Source organism: Erythrolamprus reginae, unplaced genomic scaffold, assembly GCF_031021105.1.
Source record: "Erythrolamprus reginae isolate rEryReg1 unplaced genomic scaffold, rEryReg1.hap1 H_48, whole genome shotgun sequence".
NCBI classification, from domain to species: Eukaryota; Metazoa; Chordata; class Lepidosauria; order Squamata; family Dipsadidae; genus Erythrolamprus; species Erythrolamprus reginae.
In genome coordinates this window covers 164,502-192,500 of record NW_027248504.1, presented here as the reverse complement: position 1 = coordinate 192,500, position 27,999 = coordinate 164,502, and the positions used below count along the sequence as shown (strand labels likewise).

The 27,999-nt window shown below is 44.5% G+C and overlaps 1 protein-coding gene across 1 annotated transcript; it reads left to right on the top strand.

Moving 5' to 3' along the window:
* Positions 1-4,923: 4,923 nt before the first annotated feature.
* On the top strand, positions 4,924-6,267 carry FOXS1 (forkhead box S1). Its single transcript, XM_070730949.1, has one exon. The coding sequence runs from the start codon at positions 4,924-4,926 to the stop codon at positions 6,265-6,267; it is 1,344 nt and encodes a 447-aa protein (XP_070587050.1).
* The last annotated feature ends 21,732 nt before the right edge of the window (positions 6,268-27,999 follow it).

The window sequence follows — 27,999 nt, the reverse complement described above, 5'->3', positions numbered from 1 at the left end:
GGGATGGTTTTAGAGGGCAGGATTAATATAATTAACTCAGTTCTACCCAGTACTGTATATTACTGGGTAGAATTGAGTTAATTATATTATAAATTATAAATTATAATTATATATTATATTATATTATATTATATTACAGGTATATTATATATATATATAATTATATATTATAATCATGTTATAATTATAAATTACCGGTAATTGCCCACCCCTTCCTTCCTTCCACCATTTCTCCTTCCTTCCTTCCTTCCTTCCTTCCTTCTCCAAATGGAGAGAAGCTTCTGTCTCTCTGATTTTCTTTGCCTTTATTTTCTGCTTTTGGGCAGTTCTTTTCTTCTCTTTCAAAATATTCCCTTCAGGTGCCTCTCTTCAACTGACCTACATTGTCACTTGAGAAAATATAGTGGAGGCTTTGCCTGAAAGTAGCTTTGAATTTGGGGGGTTTGCTTTAAATTATTGTAAAGGACAATGAAACCAATGAACAATGAAAAAATGAGCATTTATTGGACTTTTGCAAAGGGGCATGGAAAGATAATTTCTCCTTCCTTCCTTGCTCCCTCCAATTCTTCCTTCCTTCCTCCTTCCTTCCTTCCTTTCTCCTTCCTTCCTTCCTTTCTCCTTTCTTTCTTCCTTCCTCCTTTCTTCCTTCCTTCCTTCACAGGCCGGTCAGAGACAGCAGGCGGGCCGCATCCGGCCCCCGGGCCGCACTGCCAACGTCAGTTTTAGACCTTCTATTTTGTTTTGTTTTTTACATTGGGAATGGGATCCTCAGAGGGGGCCATGGCAGTCAGCCCATTAGGAAGCAATTCATCCTCATTATCCTCGATGGATTCAGATGAAGAGACATTCATTGACATACGCAGCCGCAGGGCAATGACGAGGAAAGAGCAGCTGCAGAAATACTACAGGAGATAAGGGAGTTTCACCTGTGGTTGGGTGTGGTTCAACTAATCGGGGCGGCTGTTAAATTGGCAGCGTTTTGGCTGCAGAAGTGTGGAAGTTTATCTGTTCGGTGAGAGTGGAAGTGGCTTCTCCAAGGACTCTCTTTGCTTTGATACCAGGACTCTGAATTTAAACCATAGTCAAATGTGTGAGTTTGAAAACATTTGAAGGAGAGTGGCTGTGACGTCTTCACAGCTGCTTGTTACTTGCTTTGTGTTTGTTTATTGTTTTTCACTGCATTCAAGTCTGTTGCTTTGAAGGTGAGCCCTTGGACTACCAAAAGGGTGTTTTGCTTCTATTTTACTTTGGATAAAAACAGTGTTCTTGACTTTTCACGTTTGTGTGTTTCTGATTTTCTACCTTTGCACCTAACTGGGGGCTTGTGCCGTCAGTCTGGCAGAACAGATTAAGATGTAGAGCAGTTCAATCAAACTTAGCTGAGCTACGCAGAATTGCTCAGAGTTGCATTGGGTGGCCACAGAAATGGAATAAATAAAAATGACTTTTTTTTGCATTTCTTTCTTTCCCCCCAGAAATGAATAGAATAGAACTGATCTGAACGGAACTGAATTCTTTATTAGCCAATCAATATTAATATAAATCGTAAGTCTACAAGCAACAAATTACAGTTATACAGTCGTAAGTGGGAGGAGATGGAGTTTAGGAACGATGAGAACAGAGTTATTACATGTAGTCTACAACATAACGACCATAAGGGAGGCTGCCTATTATGTTCATTTGTTGTAACAGTCATGGCCTCCTCCGGGTCCCGTCGACTAAACAATGTTGGCTGGCAGGCCCCAGGGGGAGAGCCTTCTCTGTGGCGGCCACAGTGCTTTGGAATCAACTCCCCCCAGAGATTAGAACCACCCCCACCCTCCTTGCCTTTCATAAGTTACTAAAGACCCACCTATGTCGCCAGGCATGGGGGAACTAAGATAACCCCAGGTATATATAGTTAATGCATGGAATTGTATGGTTTTAATGTGGGGTTTTAAATGTTTTTAATATTAGATTTGTTATATTGTATTATTTGTTGCGAGCTGCTCCGAGTCCACGGAGAGGGACGGCATACAAATCTAATAAATTATTATTAAATTATTATTAAACCTGATTTTATGACATCTATCCATGTTTTCCCCCAAATAATGACAATAACAACAGAGTTGGATATAAATTGCATATAAATCCAATAAGTAAGTAAGTAAGTAAGTAAGTAAGTAAGTAAGTAAGTAAGTAAGTAAGTAAGTAAGTAAGTAAGTAAATAAAAATAAGGGACCTTGGAGGTCTTCTAGTCCAACCCCCTGCTTAGGCAGGAAACCCTACACTGCTTCAGACAAATTGTTATCCAACATCTTCTTAAAATCTTCCAGTGTTGGAGCATCACAACTTCTGGGGGCAAGCTGTTCCACTGATCAATTGTTCTAACTGTCAGGAAATTTCTCCTTAGTTCTAAGTTGCCTGCCCCTCTTCTTGTTCAGCTATCTTATATTTTCTTGAACCCTGAAACATTACAAACATTTATGTTTATACCTACACTTCCTATCTTGTACATGTTTGACAAACTAATAAATGCAAATGTGAAATACAAGCTAGCTGTCTAATAATAATAATAATAATAATAATAATAATAATAATAATAATAATAATAATAATAATAATAATTGTTGTGGTTCCGTCTGAGGCCCCTCAGGGAACGGCTGATCTTCTGTCGGTTTCCGGCTCAGAGGGGGAGGATGAGGAACAGGAGGTGCAGGCAGACGAGGAGGAGGAATCTCAGGCTGAAGAAGAGGGGGGACAGCCAGAGTCCCCCCAGAGGGAGCTCTCCCCAGCAAGCAGCCTGGATTCCTTAGAGGAAAATGCCCAAGCAATAATCGATCTGCGACAGAGAAGAGCAACCCAGCGAAGGGACCAATTAGCTAGGTACTTTCAGCACTAAAGAGGCAACAGCTGGGTTTAGGTGTGGTGCTCTCTGGAAAGGCTAAAAGGCAGACCCACCCTTCCTGGCTTGTGGAGTATTATCTTTGGGAGTCCTGGGACCTGGCTGTGATCTTTGGCGTCTTGGAATTCTGGTTTGTGACTTTGAATACTGAAACCTTGGGGGGAAAAGGTGGGGGTCTTATTCTCTACAGTGGTGGGTGTGCCAGCAAGAAGGCTGCTGTATTGTCTGGACATCAGGACTCTGCTGTAAAGTCTTATAGCCTGTCTGTTGGGAAGAACAGGTTTTTCTCTGTGTTTATTTTTCAAGCTATAAAGTACTTTTGCTTTTACCAGCGTGTCTGGCTGTTTTTTCCAGTTGGTGTTGAGGTCTGGGGGAACCCAGACAGAATAATAATAATAATAATAATAATAATAATAATAATAATAATAATAATAATAATAATTTATTAGATTTGTATGCCGCCCCTCTCCGAAGACTCGGGGTGGCTCACAACAATGATAAAAACAATATTATAATGGCACAAATCTAATATTAAAAAACTAAAAACTAAATTCTGGACCAAACCTAATTTATGGCGTCTTCCAGTAGAGGGAGGCCCTGGCTATTTTTCTCCAGGCTGTTTTCCTAGTTTGTCCTGATGGTTTCAACTTCTTGAGGATTTGAAGGGTTTTTTTCCTTGACGCTGGCAAAGGACACCAGGCATTTCCGTTTCATATCCAAGGCCGTGCCTGTTATACATTTTTAAGGGCTTTTAATACATTTATTGCTGTTTTATAGTTTTATGGCGTTTCTTATGGTTTTACTTTCAATTTGGGAGCCACGTAGAGTTATTTATAAGATGGCTCTCTCTCTATAGAATAGAAATTAGGATAGGAGGAGAGGAGAGAACGGAATGGAATAAGATATGAAAGGAAAGGATAGAATAGGAGAGAAAAGGAAAAAAATGGAATGGAATAGGATAGGATAGGAGGAGAGGAGAGAACGGAATGGAATAGGATAGGAAAGGATAGAATAGGAGAGAAAGGGAAAGGAAAGGAAACATGGAATGAAATAGGATAGAAAAGAAAAGATGGAATGGAATGGAATAGAAGGGAAGGGACCTTGGAGGTAATCTAGCCCAACCCCACCTCTCCTCTCCCAAGCAGGTGAACCTACACCCCCCCCTTTTTTAACCCCTTCGATTTGTTCTTGCGCAACTCGGGGTCGGTTGGTTTGGGTGTGCGCGTGGTCTCTCTCTCTCGCGCGCGCGTTTCCAAAATCTTGCTGGATCCGGGATGGGGGTGGGGGCGGCAGGTATCCAGCGGCAGCGCTCAAATCCGATTGCGGACCGGGACGTGTGGGTTTGACTGCCTGTCTTCCTGCCTGCCTGCCTGCCTGCCGGTCTATTGACTTCAAGAGTTGGACTTGTTGGTCCAACTTCGCTGGTCTGTCTGTCTGTCTGCCTATTGACGTGTTTGTCCAACATCGCCGGATTTGGGGGACTTCGCTAGTTTATGTGTCTGTCTGTCTGTCTGTCTGTCTGTCTTTCTCTCTCTATGTCTGTCTGTCTGTCTGTCTTTCTCTATGTCTGTCTGTCTGTCTGTCTGTCTGTCTATTGGCGTGTTTGTCCAACTTCGCGGGATTTGGGGGACTTCGTTGGTTTATGTGTCTGTCTGTCTTTCTCTCTCTCCCTCCCACCCCTCTCTCTCGCTGTCTATTGACTGACTGCCTGCCTATTGACATGTTTGCCCAACTTCGCCGGATTTGGCGAACCAGCATCCCGCGTGGAGTCCCCCCCCCCCCCCCCCAACCGCCCAGCTCATCTTTTCCCCGTCCGCCAAGGGCTCGGGAGCCGGGCTCGCTCCCCAAAGCCGACCGTCCTCCAGCCTTCCCCGTGGCCTGAAAAGCCCGGCCCCGCGTCCGACCCACCCGCGGACGGAGGTGGGGCCGGTCCAGCGCCTTCCCCCCACCCCCGCCCCGCGGGCTCATCCCAGATTCCGTCCCGCAGCGGGATTCAAACCGTCCGAAGGTGGGGAACCGTCCGGAGCGGCTGAAGGACGATGCAGCTGGACTTTGCAGGCTCCCCACGGTCGGTCCCGTCCCGCGTGGGCGAAGCGGGCGGACCCCCGTCGGCGGGACCTTCATCCTACGGCGGAGACTCCTGCGTGGGGGCCCGTTTGCCTTCCTCGGAGGGTCCCAAGCCCCCCTACAGCTACATCGCGCTCATCGCCATGGCCATCCAAAGCAGCCCCGAGCAGCGGCTCCCTCTCAGCGGCATCTACCGGTTCATCACCTCCCGCTTCGCCTACTACCGCCGCAGCAAACAGGGCTGGCAGAACTCCATCCGCCACAACCTCTCGCTGAACGACTGCTTCGTCAAAGTGTCTCGGGACCACAAGAAACCGGGCAAGGGGAACTTCTGGATGTTGGACCCCGAGTGCCAGGACATGTTCCAGAACGGCTCCTTCCTGAGACGGCGGCAACGTTTCACCCGCAAGAGGGGGCCCTCGGGGGCCATGGGGACCAAGAAGGGCGGTAGGGGCCAGCCGACCGGCCGGAGGTTGGTGGGAAAGCCGGTCAAGATGGAAGATAGCCCATCAGTGGTGGATGTCTCCAGCCGGACAATGCCAGGCCCCGAGGGGGTGGTGCCTCCCCTGAATCCATTCACAGGTGGGCAGGAGGGTCAGGATCCCACCCTACCTTGCCCGGAGAACCAGCAATGTGCCAAGTTCAACCCCTCTGGAGCCAAGACGCTGTGTTTTCATCCTCCAGGAGCCCCGGGCCCCAAAACTGGGCTCTACAGCCAACCGTCAGGATTCTGCCTGCCGGGAAATGATTACCAGGTGAAAGGGGCCCTTTTGGATGACCTCAAGGTCCCCCCCACGGAAAGGCCTCCTTCCCAATCTAACCCAAATGGAAGCTTGCAGAATGGTCTCCAACCTTCTCTGAAACCTGGGCAGGAAAGCAAGGGGTTGCCCCAAACGTTTGGCCAACTAGTACCCAACTTCGCGGGTCTTTTGGGCAACGGCAAAGCGTCCCAGCTCAGCCACCCGTCGCCCGGCGAGGGCCTTTCCCCCGCGCAGGGCAATGAGGGTTACGCCAAAGCTTCGATCCTGCCCGTCTTCGGCTACTCCAACGCCGAGTCGCGGGCTGGGGGCTACCAGTGTCGCCTGCAGGCATTGAATTTCTGCGTCAACGAAGCCGGGCGGGGCCCCTCCTTGGAGCAACTGCTGACCTCGCCTGCCAATTCGGTGGCTCCCGTCCAGCCTCCGTCCTTTGCACAGTTGCCAGTGGAGCAAGAATCCTGGCCCGGGAGCCCTTTTACCCTCCAGGGTGGCAGTAGTTATCCACTGGGGCTGCCCCACTGCCTCTATAGGACTCCAGGCATGTTCCTGTTCGAGTGATGGGGAGGAACTGTGGGCCCCCATTGAGGCCCTGGAGATAGGAGTTCAACATCCCGTCTGAATTTTGGCAGAACTATAGTGAGAGAACTTGCGGACCCTTTATACGCAGCTCTGCAATTTTTATCTGGTTGGATTTATCAGACCTCAGTGTATCGGAATAAGCTTGACATCAGTTATAGTTAAAATGATGGAGACTCTACTCAAAAAGAGGATAAATCAGCACCTAAAAAACAATAACTTATTGGACCCAAATCAGCATGGCTTTACTGAAGGCAAATCATGTCAGACTAATCTCATTGATTTCTTTGACTATGTCACAAAGGTGTTGGATGAAGGTGGTGCCGTGGATATTGCCTATCTGGACTTCAGCAAAGCCTTTGATACGGTTCCACATAAAGAGCTGATAGATAAATTAGTGACGATTGGACTTAATCCCTGGATAGTTCAGTGGATTTGCAGCTGGCTGAAGCGTAGACATCAGAGAGTTATTGTTAATGGCGAGTATTCTGAGCAGAGTCAGGTTACAAGCGGTGTGCCATAAGGGTCTGTTCTGGGTCCTATTCTTTTTAATAGCTTTGTGAGGGACATAGGGGAAGGTTTGGTAGGGAAGGTTTGCCTATTTGCCGATGACTCTAAAGTGTGCAATAGGGTTGATATTCCTGGAGGCGTCTGTAATATGGTAAATGATTTAGCTTTACTAGATAAGTGGTCAAAGCAATGGAAACTGCAGTTTAATGTTTCCAAATGTAAAAGAATGCACTTGGGCAAAAGGAATCCTCAATCTGAGTATTGCATTGGCAGTTCTGTGTTAGCAAAAACTTCAGGAGAGAAGGATTTAGGGGTAGTGATTTCTGACAGTCTCCAAATGGGTGAGCAGTATGGTCAGGCAGTAGGAAAAGCAAGTAGAATGCTTGGCTGCATAGCTACAGGTATAACAAGCAGGAAGAGGGAGATTGTGATCCCGCTGTATAGAGCCCTGATGAGACCCCATTTGGAAGACTGTGTTCAGTTCTGGAGACCTCACCTACAAAAAGATATTGACAAAATTGAACGGGTCCAAAGACGGGCTACAAGAATGGTGGAAGGTCTTAAGCATAAAACGTATCAGAAAAGACTTCATGAACTCCATCTGTAGAGTCTGGAGGACAGAAGGAAAAGGGGGGACAGGATCAAAACATTTAAATATGTTAAAGGGTTAAATAAGGTTCAGGAGGGAAGTGTTTTTAATAGGAAAGTGAACTCAAGAACAAGGGGGCACAATCTGAGGTTAAGTGGGGGAAAGATCAGAAGCAACGTGAGAAAATATGATTTGACTGAAAGAGGAGTAGATGCTTGGAACAAACTTCCAGCAGACGTGGCTGGTAAATCCACAGGAACTGAATGTAAACATGCCTGGGATAAACATATATCCATCCTAAGATAAAATACAGGAAATAGTATAAGGGCAGACTAGATGGACCAGGAGGTTTCTAGGTTTCACCCGAATGCCGAATCCTACCATGCCTCACATTCCAGCTCCACTTAGTGACCTTTCCAAGTTGCAACTTAGCCAGCTTTCTTGCAATGTGGATAATAAGGAGTGGGTGGGTAGGGAAGGGGCGTTTGAATATGGCCTTTGGGGGGAAATATAATACAAATTGCCATGGAAAAAGCTGCCAGCAAACATTCGAATGCCCAGCCAGAAAGAAAAAAAATTGGAATTTTTGGCCTTCAGGGTGATATATATATATTTTTTTAAATCCCAGGGTTGTTGAGGAAGGGGTGTTCTGCATAGGCTCAGAGGCGAATTTTTTTTAATCTCCGATCTGTTTTGTTGCCTGCATTTATTTTGGGGCTGGCTGTTTTGGGAGGAATGAGATCATGGGAACGGGGGACCGTTCTCCCCAGAGATTTGTGGGTGGGGGGGGGGGGGCGGCTGGAGGGGACTAAAACGCTTGACCACTTTTGGAAGGACTGTGTTCTCATGCTGGAGTTTGCGGCGGTGTGTTAAAGCGAGGAGGAAGGAAGGTTTTTGTCCAGTGGGGTTGATGGGAGTGGAAATCTAAATTTTCCCTGCTTGGAAGAGCAGAAAGAGGGCGATTGTGATCCCCTTCTATAGAGTGCTGGTGAGACCCCATTTGGAATAATACTGTGTCCAGTTCTGGAGACCTCACCTACAAAAAGATATGGATCAAATTGAAGGGATCCAAAGACGGGCTACAAGAATGGTGGGAGGTCTTAAGCATAAAACGTATCAGGAAAGACTTCATGAACTCAATCTGTATAGTCTGGAGGACAGAAGGGAAAGGGGGGACATGATTGAAACATTTAAATATGTTAAAGGGCTAAATAAGGTACAGGAGGGAAGTGTTTTTAATAGGAAAGTGAACACAAGAACAAGGGGACACAATCTGAAGTTAGTTGGGGGAAAGATCAAAAGCAACATGAGAAAATATTATTTGACTGAAAGAGTAGTAGATCCTTGGAACAAACTTCCAGCAGACGTGGTTGGTAAATCCACAGGAACTGAATTTAAACATGCCTGGGATAAACATATATCCATTGTAAGATAAAATACAGAAAATAGTAGAAGGGCAGACTAGATGGACCAGGAGGTCTTTTTCTGCCGTCAGTCTTCTGTTTCTATGTTTCTATGTCTTCCCTCCTCGACTTATGACCAAAATGGATTCCCACTGCTAAACAAGACGGGCATCGAGTGAGCATTATTAACTTATCAACCGTGGTGACTCACTTAGCAACAGTGGCTGGAAAGTTCGGGTCATGCTTGATTTTACAACCTGCGCTAAGCGAATCACTGCAGTTGATTTTTTTAAATTTCTTTTTATTTTTTTTATTTATAATCAGACTGATACAAAAGGACAAACAAACATAGAACATATATATATATGTTATAAATATGCCAAGGTTTAATTAATAAACAACATGGAGATTGTTAAATATATTAAAGATTTGTCAAAGAGGTAGTAGGTAAATAAGAGTTTTTATTGTTTCTGGAAACTGTATAATTTTACTCCAAACAACTTCTGAAAAGAGAGGGGCAGATAAAAGTAAAATAAATTATATATAATTTTATTCTAGGTAGATATACTATTATTCTAATGCTGCCTCTTTCCTCCTATTTTTGTCTCCTGGGTCTACCACCTTTAATTTTCAATTTTCCTCCAAATTAATCGCTATAGCTTATCTTCCACACATATTCATTATTATTTCTTCTACCTTTTAATTTTAGGCTATACTCCTCCCTTTCCTCAATTTATATCTTTACTCTTTTTAAAAAAGTTCTGTCATTTCTAAATGCCCTACATTTCAAATTTCTTTTCCCATTTTGTATCTCCCTTCCAAATTCATTACTCATTTTTTAAATTTTAACTCATTCTCCATATTTAAATAAATTCTATTCTTACTACTACATTTTCATCCATTGGTTGATGACATTCTAAAATCTCCATAACAAAAAAAATATCAATTAATAGATTATACAATCTTATATAAAGACCTTTAAAAGTAATAATTATACAGGTGTTATATCATTCCAACAACATCCGTAGCCACCTGAATCCTTTTCAGTATTAAATCAAATATGTAAGTTATACAAATCTTATATAAAAGAAATCTTATAAAGAATGGCAGTAATTTTTCATATTATATATCCTTCCAACAATTAATCTATTGTAATTGAATTTATTTCTCTTCTTTTCTTTATTCTTTTTCCCTTTCAATTTAATCTAATTCAATCAATTCAAAATTTAATTTCAATCAATCCATCATGTACCAATCTAATATATTTATTTATTTTATGTATTTATTTGTGGGATTCATCTACTGCCCAATTCCGAGTCGGACTCTATAATAATATAGAATTATTAACCTATAAAAAACCTTTTAACTAAATAATTATGCTGATTAATTATACAAACTTAGACCCAGCTAATATTGTTAACACAATTAAATTTGAAAACAATAATTCTAAAAAATTTATGATGTTCCAACATCAATGGGGAAGACAGATTCGCATAATAACTGTGTTATTTATGTCACAACTGCAGTGATTCGTTTAACAACCGAATTGAGAAAGGTTGTAAAACAGGACAAAATGTTGAATATGACCAACTAGCCCAGCCCAAGAAGTATGAATGTTTGTTGAATGATTGTTGTATTTGGGGGTTGCTTAATTGCCTTATATTGCCATTGTTATGTTGTTTATCATTGTTTATATTACTTTTATATACTATTATTTTTATTACTGTATGCCGCCCAGAGTCCGCAAGAGTTGGATGGCTTAAAAGTCAAATATATTAAATTAAATAAATTAAATTCAAACTTATTGAACAAATGTCTTTATTAAATTAAATAAATTAAATTAAAACAAATATTGAACAAAAGTTGAGGACTAACTGTATGCTGTAATAGAAATATAACTTCCTATAAGGAAGTGGTGTGCAAACTTGGCAACTTTAAGACTTGCGGACTTCAACTCCCAGAAATCTCCATCCAGCTATGAGAATTCTGGGAATTGAAGTCCGCAAGTCTTAAAGTTGCCAAGTTTGGAGACTCTGTTCAGTTTTAACTTGATTTTTTGCTGGTTGCAATTACAGGAAAGTGTTTAAACACGACCTAAGCATAGCCCATAAAATCATCTCCTACAACGTCCTTCCTATCAATGACTACTTCAGCTTCAACCACAACAACACGTGAGCACACAACAGATACAAATTTAAAGTAAACCGTTCTAAGCTCGACTGCAAGAAATACAATTTTAGTAACCAAGTAGTTGATGCATGGAACTCACTGCCAGACTCTGTAGTATCTTCACCTAACCCCCAAAACTTTACCCTTCGACTCTCCACTGTTGACCTCTCCCGATTCCTAAGAGGTCAGTAAGGGGCATACATAAGTGCACCAGTGTGCCTTTCGTCCCCTGTCCTAATGTTTCTCTCTCACTAGTATCATGTGTATAAATATTATATCTAAAATAAAAAAAGTAAACTTAAATGGCTAGATAGCTAAAGGCAGAGCATATGACATATACAAATACAAAAGTTTAATAAGTGAAATTCATCTTATCTCTTTATTGATGAAAGTAACTAATGAAACCAGAAATTGTTGCACATTGATTCAGAAATGGATTATGACCTATAAAGCCCTTCATGGCATCGGACCAGAATATCTCCGAGACCGCCTTCTGCTGCACGAATCCCAGCGACCAATTAGGTCCCACAGAGTGGGCCTTCTCCGGGTCCCGTCAACTAAACAATGTCGGTTGGCGGGCCCCAGGGGAAGAGCCTTCTCTGTGGCGGCCCCGACTCTCTGGAACCAGCTCCCCCCAGAGATTAGAACTGCCCCTACCCTCCTTGCCTTTCGTAAGCTTCTCAAAACCCATCTTTGTCGTCAGGCATGGGGGAACTGAGATATCTCCCCCGGGCTTATATAATTTATGTATGATATGCTTGTATGTATGTCTGCTTAATAATGGGGTTTTTAAAATATTTTAAATTGTAAATTATTAGATTTGTCATGAACTGTTTTATTGTGTTGTGAGCCGCCCCGAGTCTACGGAGAGAGGCGGCATACAAATCTAATAAATAAATAAATTAATTAATTAAATAAATAAATATGTACATGTTTTTTCTTTACATTTTATTGGAAAATTTAAATAAAGTTTTTTTTAAAAAAGAATACAACCCAGGTTATGTTAGCCCACTCGATGTGGATTTTCAAGGTTTCTGTTCGTGTTCTCCAAACTCGCTTGCATGAATTGAGGATGCTGTGATGGGAATTTTGTACGTTCATCGACACTAGACTAAATACTGGATTAAGTGGGTTTAAAGATGCTATCTGAAATCTGTTCCTAAAACCGTGCCAGCGTTTTAAGACCTGTAGACTTCAACTCCCAGAATTCCACAGCCTGTGTGTCTTTCCTGGTGTGGCAAAACAAAAGCAGTTTCATTCCTCGGGTGGGGCACCACAAGGAAAGTTTTAGGCTGAGCAGTTGGGAAAACATCATGAAAATAACAGTGGGAAACCATTTCTTTATCATTGGCCGTCTTTAAAAAATCTATACAATTAGAGAACACTTTATCATATTTTCCTGGTGGTGGGCAGTTAATTTAATGTCTTTATTTATGTATTTTTCCTACCTTCTATGTGGTTTTCATGCAGATGTTTCGTGACCCAACTAGGGAACATCATCAGTGGCAGTGCTGGTGGAGGAGGGAGTTCCTTCCTTCTCTAATATTGATTATGTTACCAAGTTGGATCATGAAATGTCTGCAAGAAAAACATCATGCCCTGAGTTTGCAATTGTCTTCCTCCTCCTCCTCCTCCTCCTCCTCCTTCTGCTCTTCTTTTTCTTCTTCTACCACTAATAGGGATTCTCCTTCTTCTTCCTCCTCTTCTTCTCCTCCTCCTATTCTTCTCCTTCCTCTTCTTCTTCCTCTCCCTCTTCCTCCTCCTCCTCTTCTTCTCTTCCTCTGCCTCTCCTTTTGCTACCTCCTCCTCCTCCTCCTCCTCTTCTTCTTCCTCTCCTCCTCCTTCCTCTTCCTCCTCCTCTTCTTCTTTTCTTCTGCCTCTTCTGCTTCCTCCTCCTCCTCTTCTTCTTCTCTTCCTCTGCCTCTTCTTTTGCTACCTCCTCCTCCTCTTCCTCCTCCTCCTCCTCTTCTTCTTCTCTTCTTCTGCCTCTTCTCTTCCCTCCTCCTCCTTCCTCCTCCTCTTCCTTCCTCTTCTTTCTCCTCTTCCTCCCCCTCCCGCTCCTCCTGCTCAAACAAAGCTATCAATCTCAAAGAGGAACCAAGGACCCCACAATCCTCCTTCTCCTTGTAAACTCCCCTCCCTTCTGGCACTGATGATGTTGCCTAGTTGGGTTGTGAAACATCTGCAAGAACACAAGCCAGCTTAGAGAACACCAAGGACCCCCCAGTCTTTCTCCTCCTCTTCCTCCTCTCTGCAAACTCCCCTCTCTTCTGGCACTGATGATGTTACCCAGCTGGGTCATGAAAGGTCTGCTAGCTAGAAAACAAGCAAGCTCAGAAAGTACCAAAGACCCCCCAGTCTTCCTCGTCCTCCAACCTCACCCCCACTCCTCCCTGATGTCGTTCCCTAGTTGGGTCCGTCCGCGCGCTTCCACCCGGAGTTCCCACGTTGTGTGAATGCACGCAGCTTCCAGGGTGCGGGGACGGGGGGGGGGGGGGCGGCCAGTGGACCTCCAGCCGGGGAGAGGGGTGCAAAAGAGACCCCAGCCCCACCCGGGAGGCAAAGCCAGCGACTGCCGGCCTTCCTTCGCCCCGCGCCTGCCTCCGCCAGCGCAAAGCCCGTGTCAGGACGGAGGAGGCGCTGCTGGCGTCCGCGGGAGGGGAAAGAGGGGGCCGCACCCTCCCTGGGGCCGTTGGAGGAAGCGCCCCCCCAACTCGACGAACTCTGCCCGGGTTGTCTGGTTCCCACACAGCCGGCCCGGCCTCCTGAGCCCCGGAGCCCTGGGAACTCCGCCCCGCATCGCAGCTGCTCCCCGCTCGCAGCCCCCCCCCCCCCGAGCCAGCCCGGGCGCGGGGCGTCCAGGGACACCTGCTCCTGAAGCCGGGTCTGCAATTTACAGAGAGAGATGAACACTGTTGGAGAGGGACCTTGGAGGTCATCCAGCCCAACCCCCTGCCTAAGCAGACGCTGCCCCATTTCACTATTTTTTCCACTCTTGTCTCTTAGGAACCACCGAGACAATCTGTCCCCAACTTGGTCCTTCATACGTCCTAACAGTGCTCCCACAACTTCAAGTGGCAAGCTGTTCCCCCGGTTAATTGTCCTCACTGCATAGCTAGAGGGATAACAAACGGGAAGAGGGAGATTGTGATCCCGTTGTAGAGAGCGCTGGTGAGACACATTTGGAATAATACTGTGTCCAGTTCTGGAGACCTCATCTACAAAAAGAGATGGATCAAATTGAACGGGTCCAAAGACGGGCTACAAGAATGGTGGAAGGTCTGAAGCATAAAACTTATCAGGAAAGACTTCATGAACTCCATCTGTATAGTCTGGAGGACAGAAGGGAAAGGGGGGGACACGATCAAAACATTTAAGGAGGGAAGTGTTTTAGTAGGAAAGTGAACCCAAGAACAGGGGGGCACAATCTGAGGTTAGTTGGGGGAAAGATCAGAAGCAACGTGAGAAAATATCATTTTACTGAAAGTCCTTCACTCGTCTTCTCACAACAAAATAATTTACTCCGCCAGACTTGAAATTCTTGCCTTAGACAACTTACAACTCCGTCGTCGTCTCCGTTCCGACTTAATTATAGTTCATAAAATCATATACCAAAATGTCCTACCTGTTAACGACCACTTCACCTTCAAACGCAACAACACATGAGCACGAAATCAATTTAAACTAAATGTCAACCGCTCCAAACTTGACTGCAAAAAATACGACTTCAGCAACAGAGTAATCAACGCCGGGAATGCACTACCTGATTCTGTGGTTTCTACTCCTAACCCCAAAACCTTTAACCTTAGACCATCTACAATTGACCACTCCCCCCTTTCTAAGGGGTCTGTAAGGGGCGTGCATAAGCGCACCACTGTGCCTACCGTCCCTGTCCTATTGTCTTCTTTTGTTACTTTTTATCATTACTTATCTAATGTTTTATTTGTACAAATTCTCACCCTATAATTGTTTGACAAAATAAATAGAAATAAATAAAGTAGTAGATGCTTGGAACAAACTGGAAACTGCAGTTTAAACATAGAAACATAGAAACATAGAAGACTGACGGCAGAAAAAGACCTCATGATCCATCTAGTCTGCCCTTATACTATTTCCTGTATTTTATCTTACAATGTATGTTTATCCCAGGCATGTTTAAATTCAGTTACTGTGGATTTATCTACCACGTCTGCTGGAAGTTTGTTCCAAGCATCTATTACTCTTTCAGTAAAATAATATCTTCTCACGTTGCTTTTGATATTTCCCCCAAATAACCTCAGATTGTGTCCCCTTGTTCTTGTGTTCACTTTCCTATTAAAAACATGTTTCTAAATGGACCAGGAGGTCTTTTTCTGCTGTCCATCTTCTAGGTTTCTATGTTTCTAAAGCCGCCCTGAGTCTACGGAGAGGGGCGGCATACAAATCCAATAAACAAATAAATAAAATAAATAAATAAATAAATAAATAGCTGCTCCCATGTAAATAATCTGTTCTGCAGATGACCAAACCATTGGAGAACAGTTGGTAATGGCAGTATAAAAAAGGGGGCCTCTTCAGTTGGCTGGCGGGTGAATACTTCTGCCTTGGAGTTTCTTTCCTTGCTGGTTTAGAGAGAGAGAGAGAGAGAGAGAGTGAAAGAGAGAGTGAGACAGAGAAAGAGAGAGAGAGAAAGCGAGTGAGTGAGAGAGAGAGAAAGAGAGGCAGAGAGAGACAGAGAGTAAGAGAGAGAGAGGGATTTTAAAAAGATGATTTTCAAAGGCATCGCAGCCGTGCAACCTCTTTCTCTGCGGAACGCATTGTGCACGCGCATTAAGCATAGCAGCGTTCCCAAACTTCTCTCCCCGGTGTCAGCAGGTCTCCTCCGTCCCTCTTCCATCCTGCCCACCCACCTTCTCTCCTTCCTCTCGGTGGGTGGCCTGGATCGGTTCCTCCACCAAAGAGGCGCCCACCCACTCAATTCTCCCCTTCCTGCTTCTGGGCGGAGGTCCCCAGCACTGGACACTGTCTGGGAAGGCGGAAGGGTTTTCATATTTTCATTTTTTTGGCTGCCGTCTCCCGTTGAGCCTAAGAACGGAGCCAAGGTCTACAAGAGATTTGGCCTTTTGACAGTTTCCACCCAGGATCCAATTACATGGACGAGAGGATTTTTTTAAGGAAAAAGATTGATTTGTTTATGCCTGTCCTGCCTTGGGTGTGTTTGCAAATAATTCAAGGTGGTAAACATATGCGTCGTATCTCTCTCCTCCTTCCCCCCCCTCCCCACAAGAACAACAATCCTGAGGGGTAGGCTGGGCTGGGAAGGAGGGACTAGTGACACAAAGTCACCCAGTTGATTGGCCCAGAGTTAACCAATTGGCTTTCATGCCTAAGGCGGGACTAGAATTCACCGTCTCCTGGTGATTGGCCCAAAGTCATCCAATGGGCTTTCAGGCCTAAAGTGGGACTAGAACTCCCAGTCTCCTAGTGATTGGCCCAAAGTAACCCAGCAGCTTTCCTACATAAGGCAGGACTAGAACTCACTAACTCCTAATGATTGGCCCAATGTCACACCAACACTCCGCAGTCTGCATTGGTTGCCGATCAGTTTCCGGTCACAATTCAAAGTGTTGGTTATGACCTATAAAGCCCTTCGTGGCACCGGACCAGAATATCTCCGGGACCGCCTTCTGCTGCACAAATCCCAGCAACCCATTAGGTCCCACAGAGTTGGCCTTCTCCGGGTCCTGTCGACAAATCAATGCTGTCTGGCAGGACCCAGGGGAAGAGCCTTCTCTGTGGCGGCCCCGGCCCTCTGGAATCAACCCCCCCAGAGATCAGGACTGCCCCCACCCTCCTTGCTTTTCACAAACTCCTAAAAACCCACCTTTGTCGCGAGGCATGGGGAAATTGATTCCCCTCGGCCGCTCCGTTTTATGTATGGTTTGTTTGGGTTAAATGAGTGTATTTAATTAAGGGTTTTTAACTGTTTTGCTTTTTTAATCATTGGATTTGTATTTTGTATTCATGTTGGGAGCTGCTCCAAGACTTCGGAGAGGGGCGGCGTGGCATACAAATCTATTCTGTCAAGCTTTCTGGTAGAATCCTCCCGAAAATGCACAGATACAATTTCAGGCACACAAACAAAACATTGTTTTGAAATTTGAAAATGCAAATAAATGAAGCACTCTTTTTGTAGAGCAAAGAGCACTCGTCTCCAACCAAACTGGTAATTTGTATGAGTCCCTTATCAGTTCTGTGGTACTTAGCTTGCAGCTGTGAGGCAATTCACAGTCCTTCTTCTTTCACAAAGTGAAACACACTTTGCTCTGGTTTAGTTTCAAAGCGGGGAAAAATCAGCACACAAAAGGTCAAAGTCAGTAAAGCAGGCACGAAACACAAGGATCAGATAATCCTCCACAATGGCCAAACCCCACAGGCTGCTCTTTATTGCAGCCTCACTAATGACCACAGCCCCACCCAACCACAGGTGGCCTCATTTTCTTTGATAATAATCTCTCAGTTGTTGCTGCCTACGCATCGCTCTCCGCATGCGTGGCTGTATCATTAACTCTTGGTCTGAATCCAAGGAGGAGAGAGATAATTGATCTCCTTCTGAGCTGTCTGCCCCACTCTCCTCCTCCCTGTCACTCCTGTCTTCTTGGTCAGAGGAGCCTTCATCAGCAGATTCCACCGGAGGCAAAACAGGCGTGCAGCATGTGGATGTCTCCCCCCACATCCACAGTCCTTGGGGCAGGAGCTGGGCCAGAGCTAACCACAACACAAATCTAATAAGTGAGTGAGTGAGTGAATGAATGAATGAATGAATAAATAAATAAATAATAAGTAAATAAATACAGATTGGCTCAGGGAATCGAGGCTTCCACACACTTCCTGGACTCTGGGAAAGCAGGCTCGAAAGATTAGCGATGGGTTTGGACTTTGCTGTTGGGCAAGACGCCGGAGAACAACTTGTGAACCGCCAAGCAAATAAATCAACCGCTCATTTGAACCGATGAACCCAGAGCTCTCCCTCTCAAAGACACACAACCGGCAGGCCAAGATGATACACATTATTTTTTAAAATATTGTGCAATAGCCAAAGGGTATTATTTGCAAATGCGACATGGAATGACATAGCAAATTTCAGAATCTGAACTTATCAGGGAAGAGCCTTCTCTGCGGCAGCCCCGGCCCTCTGGAATCAAGATTAGAACGGCCCCACCCTCCTTGTCTTTTGCAAGTTACTCAAGATCCACCTATATCGCCAGGCATGAGGGAATTAAGACATCTCCCCCAGGCTTTCTTATATTTTATGTTTGGTATGTATGTGTTGTATGGTTTTTAAATTGTTGGGGGTTTTTATATAATTTTATTATTAGATTTGTTCCATTGTTATACTGTTTTTGTGACTGTTGTGAGTCGCCCCCGAGTCTTGGGAGAGGGGCAGCATAAATTGAATTGAATTGAATTTTGTTTGCACAAAAGAGAGTGGGGTATCAAAGGGCGAAAAGACTATTTATGAAAAACCGGGAAAGTGACCAGCATATATATATGTGTGTGTGTGATTTACACGCTGCCCCTCTCTGAAGACTACCGTATTTTCCGGAGTATAAGACACACGTTAGTTTTGGGGAAGAAAATAGCGAAAATAATCTGCTCACCACCAGGTATTCATCTGGCTAGCGCCTTAAGTATGGTCAGGTTCAGTACATTATTTGATCCCCTGGTTAAGGGCTTAAAAAAACCCTTATTTGGAGAGGATAACAATGAAAGAGCTTGCAAGCCAGGAAGAGCTGAGAACATCATTAGCACCCGGAAAGAAGCATTTGGAGCAAGTAGAGCAATGGAAAAAAACCCTGCAAAGACTCAGGGCTTGGAAAACATTCTTCTTCACAGAGAGTAACAAGGAAAGAGCCTCCAGGGTAAGAGCTGGGAAGATTGTTAGCACCTAGTTAGGGCTGGGGGGGGGGGGGGGGAAGCATAGAAAAAAAAGCTACATTCAGAATATAAGACGCACCTGAATTTTAAGCCTCTTTTAGGGAGGAAAAAGGTGCGTTGTATACTCTGAAAAATGCAGTACTGTATATATCTACTATATATCTATCTCTATCTCTCTATCTCTCTATCTCTCTATCTCTCTATCTCTCTATCTCTCTATCTCTCTATCTCTCTCTATCTCTCTCTCTATCTCTCTCTATCTCTCTCTCTATCTCTCTATCTCTCTCTCTATCTCTATCTCTCTATCTCTCTATCTCTCTATCTCTCTATCTCTCTCTCTATCTCTCTATCTCTCTATCTCTCTATCTCTCTATCTCTCTATCTATCTCTCTATCTATCTCTATCTCTATCTATCTCTCTATCTCTCTCTCTATCTCTCTCTTTATCTCTCTCTCTATCTCTCTATCTCTCTATCTCTCTATCTCTCTATCTCTCTTTCTCTCTATCTCTCTATCTCTCTATCTCTCTATCTCTCTATCTCTCTATCTCTCTATCTATCTCCCTTCCTTTTCATTATCAGCAAAAATACGTTACATACATACATACTGTTGTGGTTACCTCTGGCCCAGCTCCTGCCCCAAGGACTGTGGGTGTGGGGGAGACATCCACATGCTGCAGCTCCCCCCGGAGATTAGAACTGCCCCCACCCTCCTTGCCTTCCCTAAAGTTCTTAAGACCCATCTCTGCCGTCAGGCATGGGGGAACTGAGACATCTCCCCCAGGCCTATACAGTTTATACATGGTATGCTTGTGTGTATGCTTGTTTTTAATAATGGGGTTTTTAGTGTTTTTTTTAATTATTAGATTTGTTGCTACATTGTCTTTGTTATTGTTGTGAGCCGCCCCGAGTCTTCGGAGAGGGGCGGCATACAAATCTAATAAATAAATAATAATAAATAATAAATTACTATTACTATTACTATTATTATTATTCAATATACCAGGGTGACTTGATAAAAAATTGTAGAAGTTGAATGTGCACAACAGCAGGTGAAATTGACTGTCAATCAGTGTTGCTTCCTAAGTGGACAGTTTGATTTCCCAGAAATTTGATTTACTTGGAGTTATATGGTGTTGTTTAAGTGTGTTTAAACAACACACTTGATTTTTTTCAGCAGTGTAGACACACACACACTTTTATCTCTCTCTTTTTGTACGTATGTGTGTATATACATGCACACACATTCGCATACCGCTTGCTCTCTCTCTCTCTGACACAACTGCAACCATCGCAAGTCCAAGTCGAAGGGGTCAGCGTGCCCTTCGGCTGCGATGTTGTGGCTTGGATCTCCTGGCCGCTGGTCGAACTTCCCACGCCTCGGGGGCTGCGGCGGCATGGCCTGGACAGAACCACCGAGGGTGCCGCCCGTCTTCTGGCCTGGGCTGCCCCAGCCGTGACTCCCCGGGGGCTGTTTTTAGTCTGGAGCCGGCTCGGTGGCCTGGATGATGACCACACGTCTGCAGGAGGGATGAATCAGCCAGAGGGGGACATTCCTATGCGCTGGAACATTCACATACTGCTCTCTCTCTCTTGTTCTCTCTCTCTCTCTCTTTCTTTCTTTCTTTCTCTCTTTTTTTCTTTCTTTCTCTCTTTCTCTCTTTCTCTCTTTCTCACAAACTTTCTCTTTTCTCTTTTTTCTTTCTCTCTCTCATACACACTTTCTCTCTCTCTTCTTTCTCTTTTCTCTCTTCCTCTTTTTCTCTTTCTTTCTCTCTCACACACACTCTCTCTTCTCTCTCTCTCCCTTTCCCTTTTTCTCTCTGTATCTTTCTCTCTGTCTCTCTCACACTTTCTCCCTCTCTCTCTTTCTATCTCTCTTTCTTTCTCTTTCTCTCTTTCTCTCTCATTTTCTCACTTTCTCTCTCTCACACTCATACTTTCTCGCCCCCCTCTTTCTTTCTCTCTTATTCTCTCTCTCTTTCTTTCTCTCTCTTTTCTCCCTTTCTCTCTCTCTCTTTCTCACGAACTATCTCTCTCTTTTCTCTTTTTCTCCCCTCTCTCACACACTTTCTCTCTCGCTTCTTTCTTTTTCTCTTTTCTCTCTTCCTCTCTTTTTTCTCTCTCTCTGTCTCACAAACACTTTCTCTCTCTCTTTTCTCTTTCTCTCTCTCACACACTTTCTCTTTTTCTCTTTCTCTCTCACACACTCTCTCTGTTCTCTCTCTCTCCCTTTCCCTTTTTCTCTCTTCTCTCTCTCTCTGTCTTTCTCATACTTTCTCCCCCTCTCTCTTTCTCTCTCTCATTTTCTCTCTGTCACACACACACACTTCCTCTCTCTCTCTCTCTCTTTCTCTTTCTCCCTCTCTCTCACACTTTCTCCTTTTTTTCTCTCTTTTTCTCTCTCTTTCACTCTCACACACTCTCTCTTTTCTCTCTCTCTCTCACACACACACCTTCTCTCTCTCTTTCTCTCTCTCTTTCTCTCTCTGTTTATTTTTTATTTGTTTTGTTTGTTTTGTCAAGTACACATTGGTGGTATACAAAGATATAATAATATTCATGTACATGATACTAGTAAAAAAGGAACATCAGGACAGGGGAGGGAAGGCCTGCTGGTGCACTTATGCGCTCTGCCTTTCTCTCTCTCCGGAACATTTGCAGAGGCTGGAGGGGTGGGGGGGAGCCCTGCGCCCTTTAATGTCATGCTGGGGGGAGGATCAGCCCCCTCCTGGGCCCAGCAGACCCTGAAGGTGGGCGAAGGACAGGCAGGGCACAGCCGGGCTTCTGGGACCCAAGCAGGAAAGCCGAGGACGTCAGAAGCTTTGGGCTGTAATTCGCACCAGATGCTCTCCATCCCAACGGGGCTGCCGGGGTGGCCAGAATCAGGAAGGGCTCGGAGGGGGGGGGGGGGCAGGAAACGGCCGGGCCAGGAGGAGAGTCCACTGCGAAGGCAGAGACGGGCTCTGCGTGTGAATTTAGGGGAAGGCTTGTGTGCAGCCCAAGCCAAGGAAGTCAACACTGTCCTAGAGGGCAGAAGAAGAAGAAGCAAGAATGGAAGGGAAGGGAATGGAAAGGAGGGAAGGGAAAGGAATGGAGGAAAAAAGGAAAGGAATGGAAAAGAGAAGGAAGGGGAAGGAAAGGGGAAGGAAGATGGGAGAAGAAAGGAAAGGAAAGGAAAGGAAAGAAGGAAAAGAAAGAAGGAAAAATGGAAAGGAAAGGGGAAGGAAGGGATGGGAGAAGAAAGGAAATAAGAGGAAAGGATAGGAAAGAAGGAAAAAAGGAAACGGAAAGGGAAACGGAAAGGGAAAGGAAAGGAGGGAAAGAAAAAGAAGGGAAAGAAGAAAAGGAAAGGGAGAGAGAAGGAAAGGACAGGAAAGAAGAAGAGAAGAAAGGAGAGGAGAGGAAAGGAAAGAAGGAAAAAAGGAAAGGAAAGGGGAAGGAAAGGAGAGGAGGAAAAGGAAAAGAAAGGAAAGAAGAAAAGGAAAGGAATTGGAGAAAGAACAGGAAAGAAGGGATGGGAGAAGAAAGGAAAGGAGGGAAGGGAAGACCTGGGGAAGGGCAGTTCTCTAGCCAAGGCATCCTAGCAGACTCTTCAGCAGATCCATCAGAATCTCCCAACTGGGGTCAACAGAAGGAACTCTGAAGAATTCCTTCTTGGCCATATAAAGGCAGCTGTCCGGCCGCTTCCCACCTCTCAGAGAAACGTGGCCAAAATGAAAATGGCCCTGGACTCGGACCGATTTCAGCCTGTCCTCTCCCGGAAGGCCAGGCCAATTTGCAAGCCATCCGAGCCCCTTCGGGAGCCTGGGAGTTGCAGCTGGATTGGGTGGACTTTTGGCCTTGTGCCATCTGATCCCTCCTTGGCTGGTTCTGATCAAGAATTTATATTTTTTTAATTTTTTAAAAAATCTTTAAACATCATATTACTTTTACAAACAGATCTGCACTTAAATACGGGCTGCAAAAATGGTGGAAGGTCTTAAGCATAAAACATATCAGGAAAGACTTCATGAACTCCATCTGTAGAGTCTGGAGGACAGAAGGAAAAGGGGGGACATGATCGAAACATTTAAATATGTTAAAGGGTTAAATAAGGTTCAGGAGGGAAGTGTTTTTAATAGGAAAGTGAACACAAGAACAAGGGGACACAATCTGAAGTTAGTTGGGGGAAAGATCAGAAGCAACATGAGAAAATATTATTTCACTGAAAGAGTAGTAGATCCTTGGAACAAACTTCCAGCAGACATGGTTGGTAAATACACAGTAACTGAATGTAAACATGCCTGGGATAAACATAGATCCATCCTAAGATAAAATACAAGGAATAATATAAGGGCAAACTAGATGTACCATGAGGTCTTTTTCTGCCGTCAATCTATGTTTCTATGTTTCAACCAGTCATGATCTTTTTCCACTAACTTTTAGCTTTGAGGCATAACCACCACATATGAAAAGAAGGTACCTACATCTTTCTTGCATTTCCAGCAAGGCAAGGCAAATTTGAATTTGGGTATATTTTTGCCAATCAGGATGGTGCTAGATACCATCGATAAAACATTCTACAATAAAGTTGTACCTCTACCTAAAAATGCCTCTACTTACGAACTTTTCTATATAAGAACTGGGTGTTCAAGATTTTCTCAAGAACCATTTTCCACTTACAAACCCGAGCCTCCAGAACTACCTGGAAAAGGCAGGGAAAAGCCTCTGTGGGGCCTCTCTAGGAATCTCCTGGAAGGAAACAGGTCCAGAAAAGGTGGGGAGAAGCCTCCGTGGGGCCTCTCTAGGAATCTCCTGGAAGGAAACAGGTCCAGAAAAGGTGGGGAGAAGCCTCCGTGGGGCCTCTCTAGGAATCTCCTGGAAGGAAACAGGTCCAGAAAAGGTGGGGAGAAGCCTCCGTGGGGCCTCTCTAGGAATCTCCTGGGAGGAAACGGGGCTGGAAAAGGCGGGGAGAAGCCACTGTGGGGCCTCTCTAGGAATCTCCTGGGAGGAAACAGGGCTGGAAAAGGTGCGGAGAAGCCTCCGTGGGGCCTCTCTAGGAATCTCCTGGCAGGAAACAGGGCCTCCACCCTCCCTGTGGTTTCCCCAATCGCACACATTATTTGCTTTTACATTGATTCCCATGGGAAAAATCGCTTCTTCTTACAAACTTTTCTACTTGAGAACCTGGTCACAGAACGAATTAAGTTTGTAAGTAGAGGCACCACTGGGCTGGAATTGCCCCAACCCTTGGTGAGTTCAATTGGTCTTTTGCGAGATGATGGAAAAGCAGCCGTGACTGAGGCATCAGATGAGCCTTTTGAATGTTCTGACTCAGTCTGGACTCTTGAAGAGGGCCTGGAAAAAGTCAGACTTTCTTGGCAAGGTTTCCAGGAATGGCATCGCCCGGTTCCTTCTTCCGGAGGCTGAGAGAGTCTTGGCTCAAAGACACCCAGCTGCCTTTCATGGCTAAGGCAGAACCAGAACTCCCCCTCTCCTGGGGACTGGCCCAAAGTGCCCCCCGATGGCTTTGGAGCCTAAGGTAGGACTAGAACCCACCACTTGTCATCTTTGGATTGAGTGACGTCACCCCAAGGAGTTCTCAACATAAACCATGGTAGGATTGTATCCTTTGAGGTCCTTCCTCCCTTACTCCCTCCCTTCCTTTCCTTCTTTCCTTTCCTTTCCTTTTCTCCTCCTTCCTTTCCTTTCCTTCACCTTTCCCACTCCCTTTCCTTTCCTTTTTTCCTCTTTCCTTTCCTTTTCTCCTCCTTCCTTTCCTTTCCTTCACCTTTCCCACTCCCTTTCCTTTCCTTTTTTCCTCTTTCCTTTCCTTTTCTCCTCCTTCCTTTCCTTTCCTTCACCTTTCCCACTCCCTTTCCTTTCCTTTTTTCCACTTTCCTTTCCTTTTCTCCTCCTTCCTTTCCTTTCCTTTCTTTTCTTTTCTTTTCCTTTTCCTTTCCCTTTCCTTTCCCTTTTTCTTTTTCCTTCTTCCTTTCCTTTCCCTTTTTCTTTTTCCTTCTTCCTTTCCTTTCCCTTTTTCTTTTTCCTTCTTCCCTTCCCCTTTTCTTTTTCCTTCCCTTCCCTTCCCTTCCCCTTTCCTTTCCTCCTCCTTCCTTTCCTTTCCTTTCATTTCCTTCCCTTCTCCTTTCCCACTCCCTTTCCTTTTCTTTCCTTTCCTCCTCTTTCCTTTCCTTTTCTTCCCCTCCCCTCCCCTTTCCTTTTTTCCTCTTTCCTTCCCTTCCCTTCTCCTTTCCTTTTCTTCCCCTCCCCTCCCCTTTCCTTTCCTCCTCTTCCCTTCCTTTCCTTTCCTCCCCTCCCCTTTCCTTTCTAACTTCTTTCAGCTGCAGGGAGCAAGATTGAAAAAAAAATCTGCAAAGGACACAAAGATCCCCCCCCCACAGCTCCTGGGCCCCTTGCCAAAACCTCTTCCTTCCTTCCTTCCTTCCTTCCTGCGTCTGCCCATCTGGCCGGAAGGATTCCCACAGGTCGCCTGACCTCCCCATCCCCGATCATGAAGAGCAGGGAGGCAGCTGGCCCAGAGAGCTCGGAAGGGATCTACACACAGCTTCTTGAGCCAAGATCCAACCGAAGGAAGCTGGGAGAAGGGGAGGAAGCAGCCATCCCGAAGACCTTCCTCAAGTTTGTTTATTTATTTTATTTATTCATTTGTCCAATACACAACACATATGGATTCGATGGCTGGGGAATTCTGGGAGTTGAAGTCCAAATGTCTTCAAGTTGCCAAGGTTGGGAAACACTGCAATAAGCCACGCCCACAGTGTGGAAGTAGAAAAAAAATTGCAGCCCTTCACTGCTTTGGAGGGTCCAGGTGGGCCTGCCTCATGGACTCATACACCTGCCCAGGCTTGGTAGCAGGACTGCTTTTCAGTTACCTTCCCTACCGCTTGTAAATTATTTATTTATTTATTTATTTATTTATTTATTTAGTTAGTTAGTTAGTTAGTTAGTTAGTTAGTTAGTCCAATACATGGTACACATTGAAGAGAATAGATATGTAGTGATATAACTAAAGAAAAGAACGGAAGAAAAGATATAAAAGTATAGATGAACAAATTTGAAAGGAAGAAAAGATAAATGAGATAAGGAGAGACAATTGGACAGGGGACGGAAGGCACACTGGTGCACTTATGCTCGCCCCTTACTGACCTCTTAGGAACCTGGAGAGGTCAATCGTGGAGAGTCTAAGGGAGAAGTGTTGGGGGTTAGGGGTTGACACTACTGAGTCCGGTAATGAGTTCCACGCTTCGACAACCCGATTGCTGAAGTCATATTTTTTACAGTCAAGTTTGGAGCGATTAATAGTCAGTCTGTGTGATCTTTTTCCAGCAGCTGAGTATGTGATCAATTTATTATTATTATTATTATTATTATTATTATTATTATTATTATTATTACTATTATTATTTAGATTTGTATGCCGCCCCTCTCCAAAGACTCGGAATGGCTCAAAACAGCAATAAACAATGTGACAAATCCAATCCTTAAAAACAACGTCTCAAAGCCCTAGGACTGGGGAGGTACTAATACCATCCATAGTGGTATTAGTGGTATTAGTTGTAATTGTATCCCTCTGTTAATGCCATTTAGGATCGCATTCAGTGATGGGCTCGTACAGGTATGGTCAGGTACGCAGAATCAGTAGAAAAAATCTGGATTTTTTTCCCCCTTCTGGGCTCTGGGTCTGTTTTTCCTATTCTTGTAAATGAGGTCGAATGTGTATAATTTTAGAAGAGCTGTGCGTGTCTACATCCACATACAGTTTAAATAGTAGATAATGTATATTTATGTGTGCCTGTGTGTCATATGTATGTACTCATATGGCATATATATATATAGAAATAAATAAATAAATAAATAAAATTAAATTAATTAAAGTGTTTAAGTTAGTTTTTATGTTTGTAGTGGTTATGTTTTTGTTTTTAGTTTTTGTTTATGTCTTTATTGTAAATTCTTTCTGTTGTTCTGTATTTGCTTTGTCTTTTTTAATGTTAATAGTTAATAAAGATTTTTATATTTTTTTAAAAAGAATTAAATAGCATATTTTGGATGTTCAGTCATAGTCAATAGAGAGGAAGATTGTCTCTCTTCGAGGCATGGAGAGGCCAGGCACTCTAACCCAAACCCTTGACGTGAGTGATGTCAAGTTGGTCACCTTTAAGCCAGTCACATGACCTTTAAGCCACCCTCGGTCACATGATCGACAAGCCTTCCCTAGGTATGCCCATGTTACACCAACACTCAACAGGCTGTATTGGTTGCTGATCAGTTTCCGGTCACAATTCAAAGTGTTAGTTATGACCTATAAAGCCCTTCATGGCATCGGACCAGGATATCTCCCTCCCTCCCTCCCTCCCTCCTTTCCTCCCTTCCTTCCTTCCTTCCTTGATGGGTAAAATAGCCGCCCCAAGTCTGCAGAGAGGGGCGGCACACAAATCTAATAAATAAATAATAAATAAAATGAGGACCCAGATTGTTGGGGGCAGCAGGCTGACTCTCTGTAATCCGCTTAGAGAGGGCTGTCAAAGCACTGTGAAGCAGTCTATCAGTCTAAAAGCTAATGCTCTTCCTTCCTTCCTTCCTTCCTTCCTTCCTTCCTTCCTTCCTTCCTTCCTCCCTCCCTCCCTCCCTCCCTTCCAAGGTGGGTAAAATGAGGACCCAGATTGTTGGGGCAAGAGGCTGATTCTGCAAACCGTTTAGAGAAGGCTGTAAAGCATTGGGAAGCGATCTGTCAGTCTACATGCTAATGCTATTTATTTGTTTGTTTGTTTGCTTGTTTGTTTGTTTGTTTCCTTGTTTCCTTGTTTGCTTGTTTGATTGTTTGATTCATTTTTATGCCGCCCTTCTCCTTAGACTCAGGGCGGCTTACAACATGTTAGCAATAGCGCTCTCTTTCTTTTAACAGAGCCAGCGTATTGCCCCCACAATCCGAGTCCTATTCTGAAAGGAGACCAAAACGGCCTTCCACAGAACCGGGGCAGGCCCACCTGTGATTTCTGCTACCGGTTCGGGGCGAAGTGGTCTGAACCGACACTATATCGTCCTACCTGTGGCTGGGAGGGGCTTGGGGGAACCAGGCAGGGTTGAATTTCCGCTCGGACCCCCAGTAACACTTCCACTCCGAA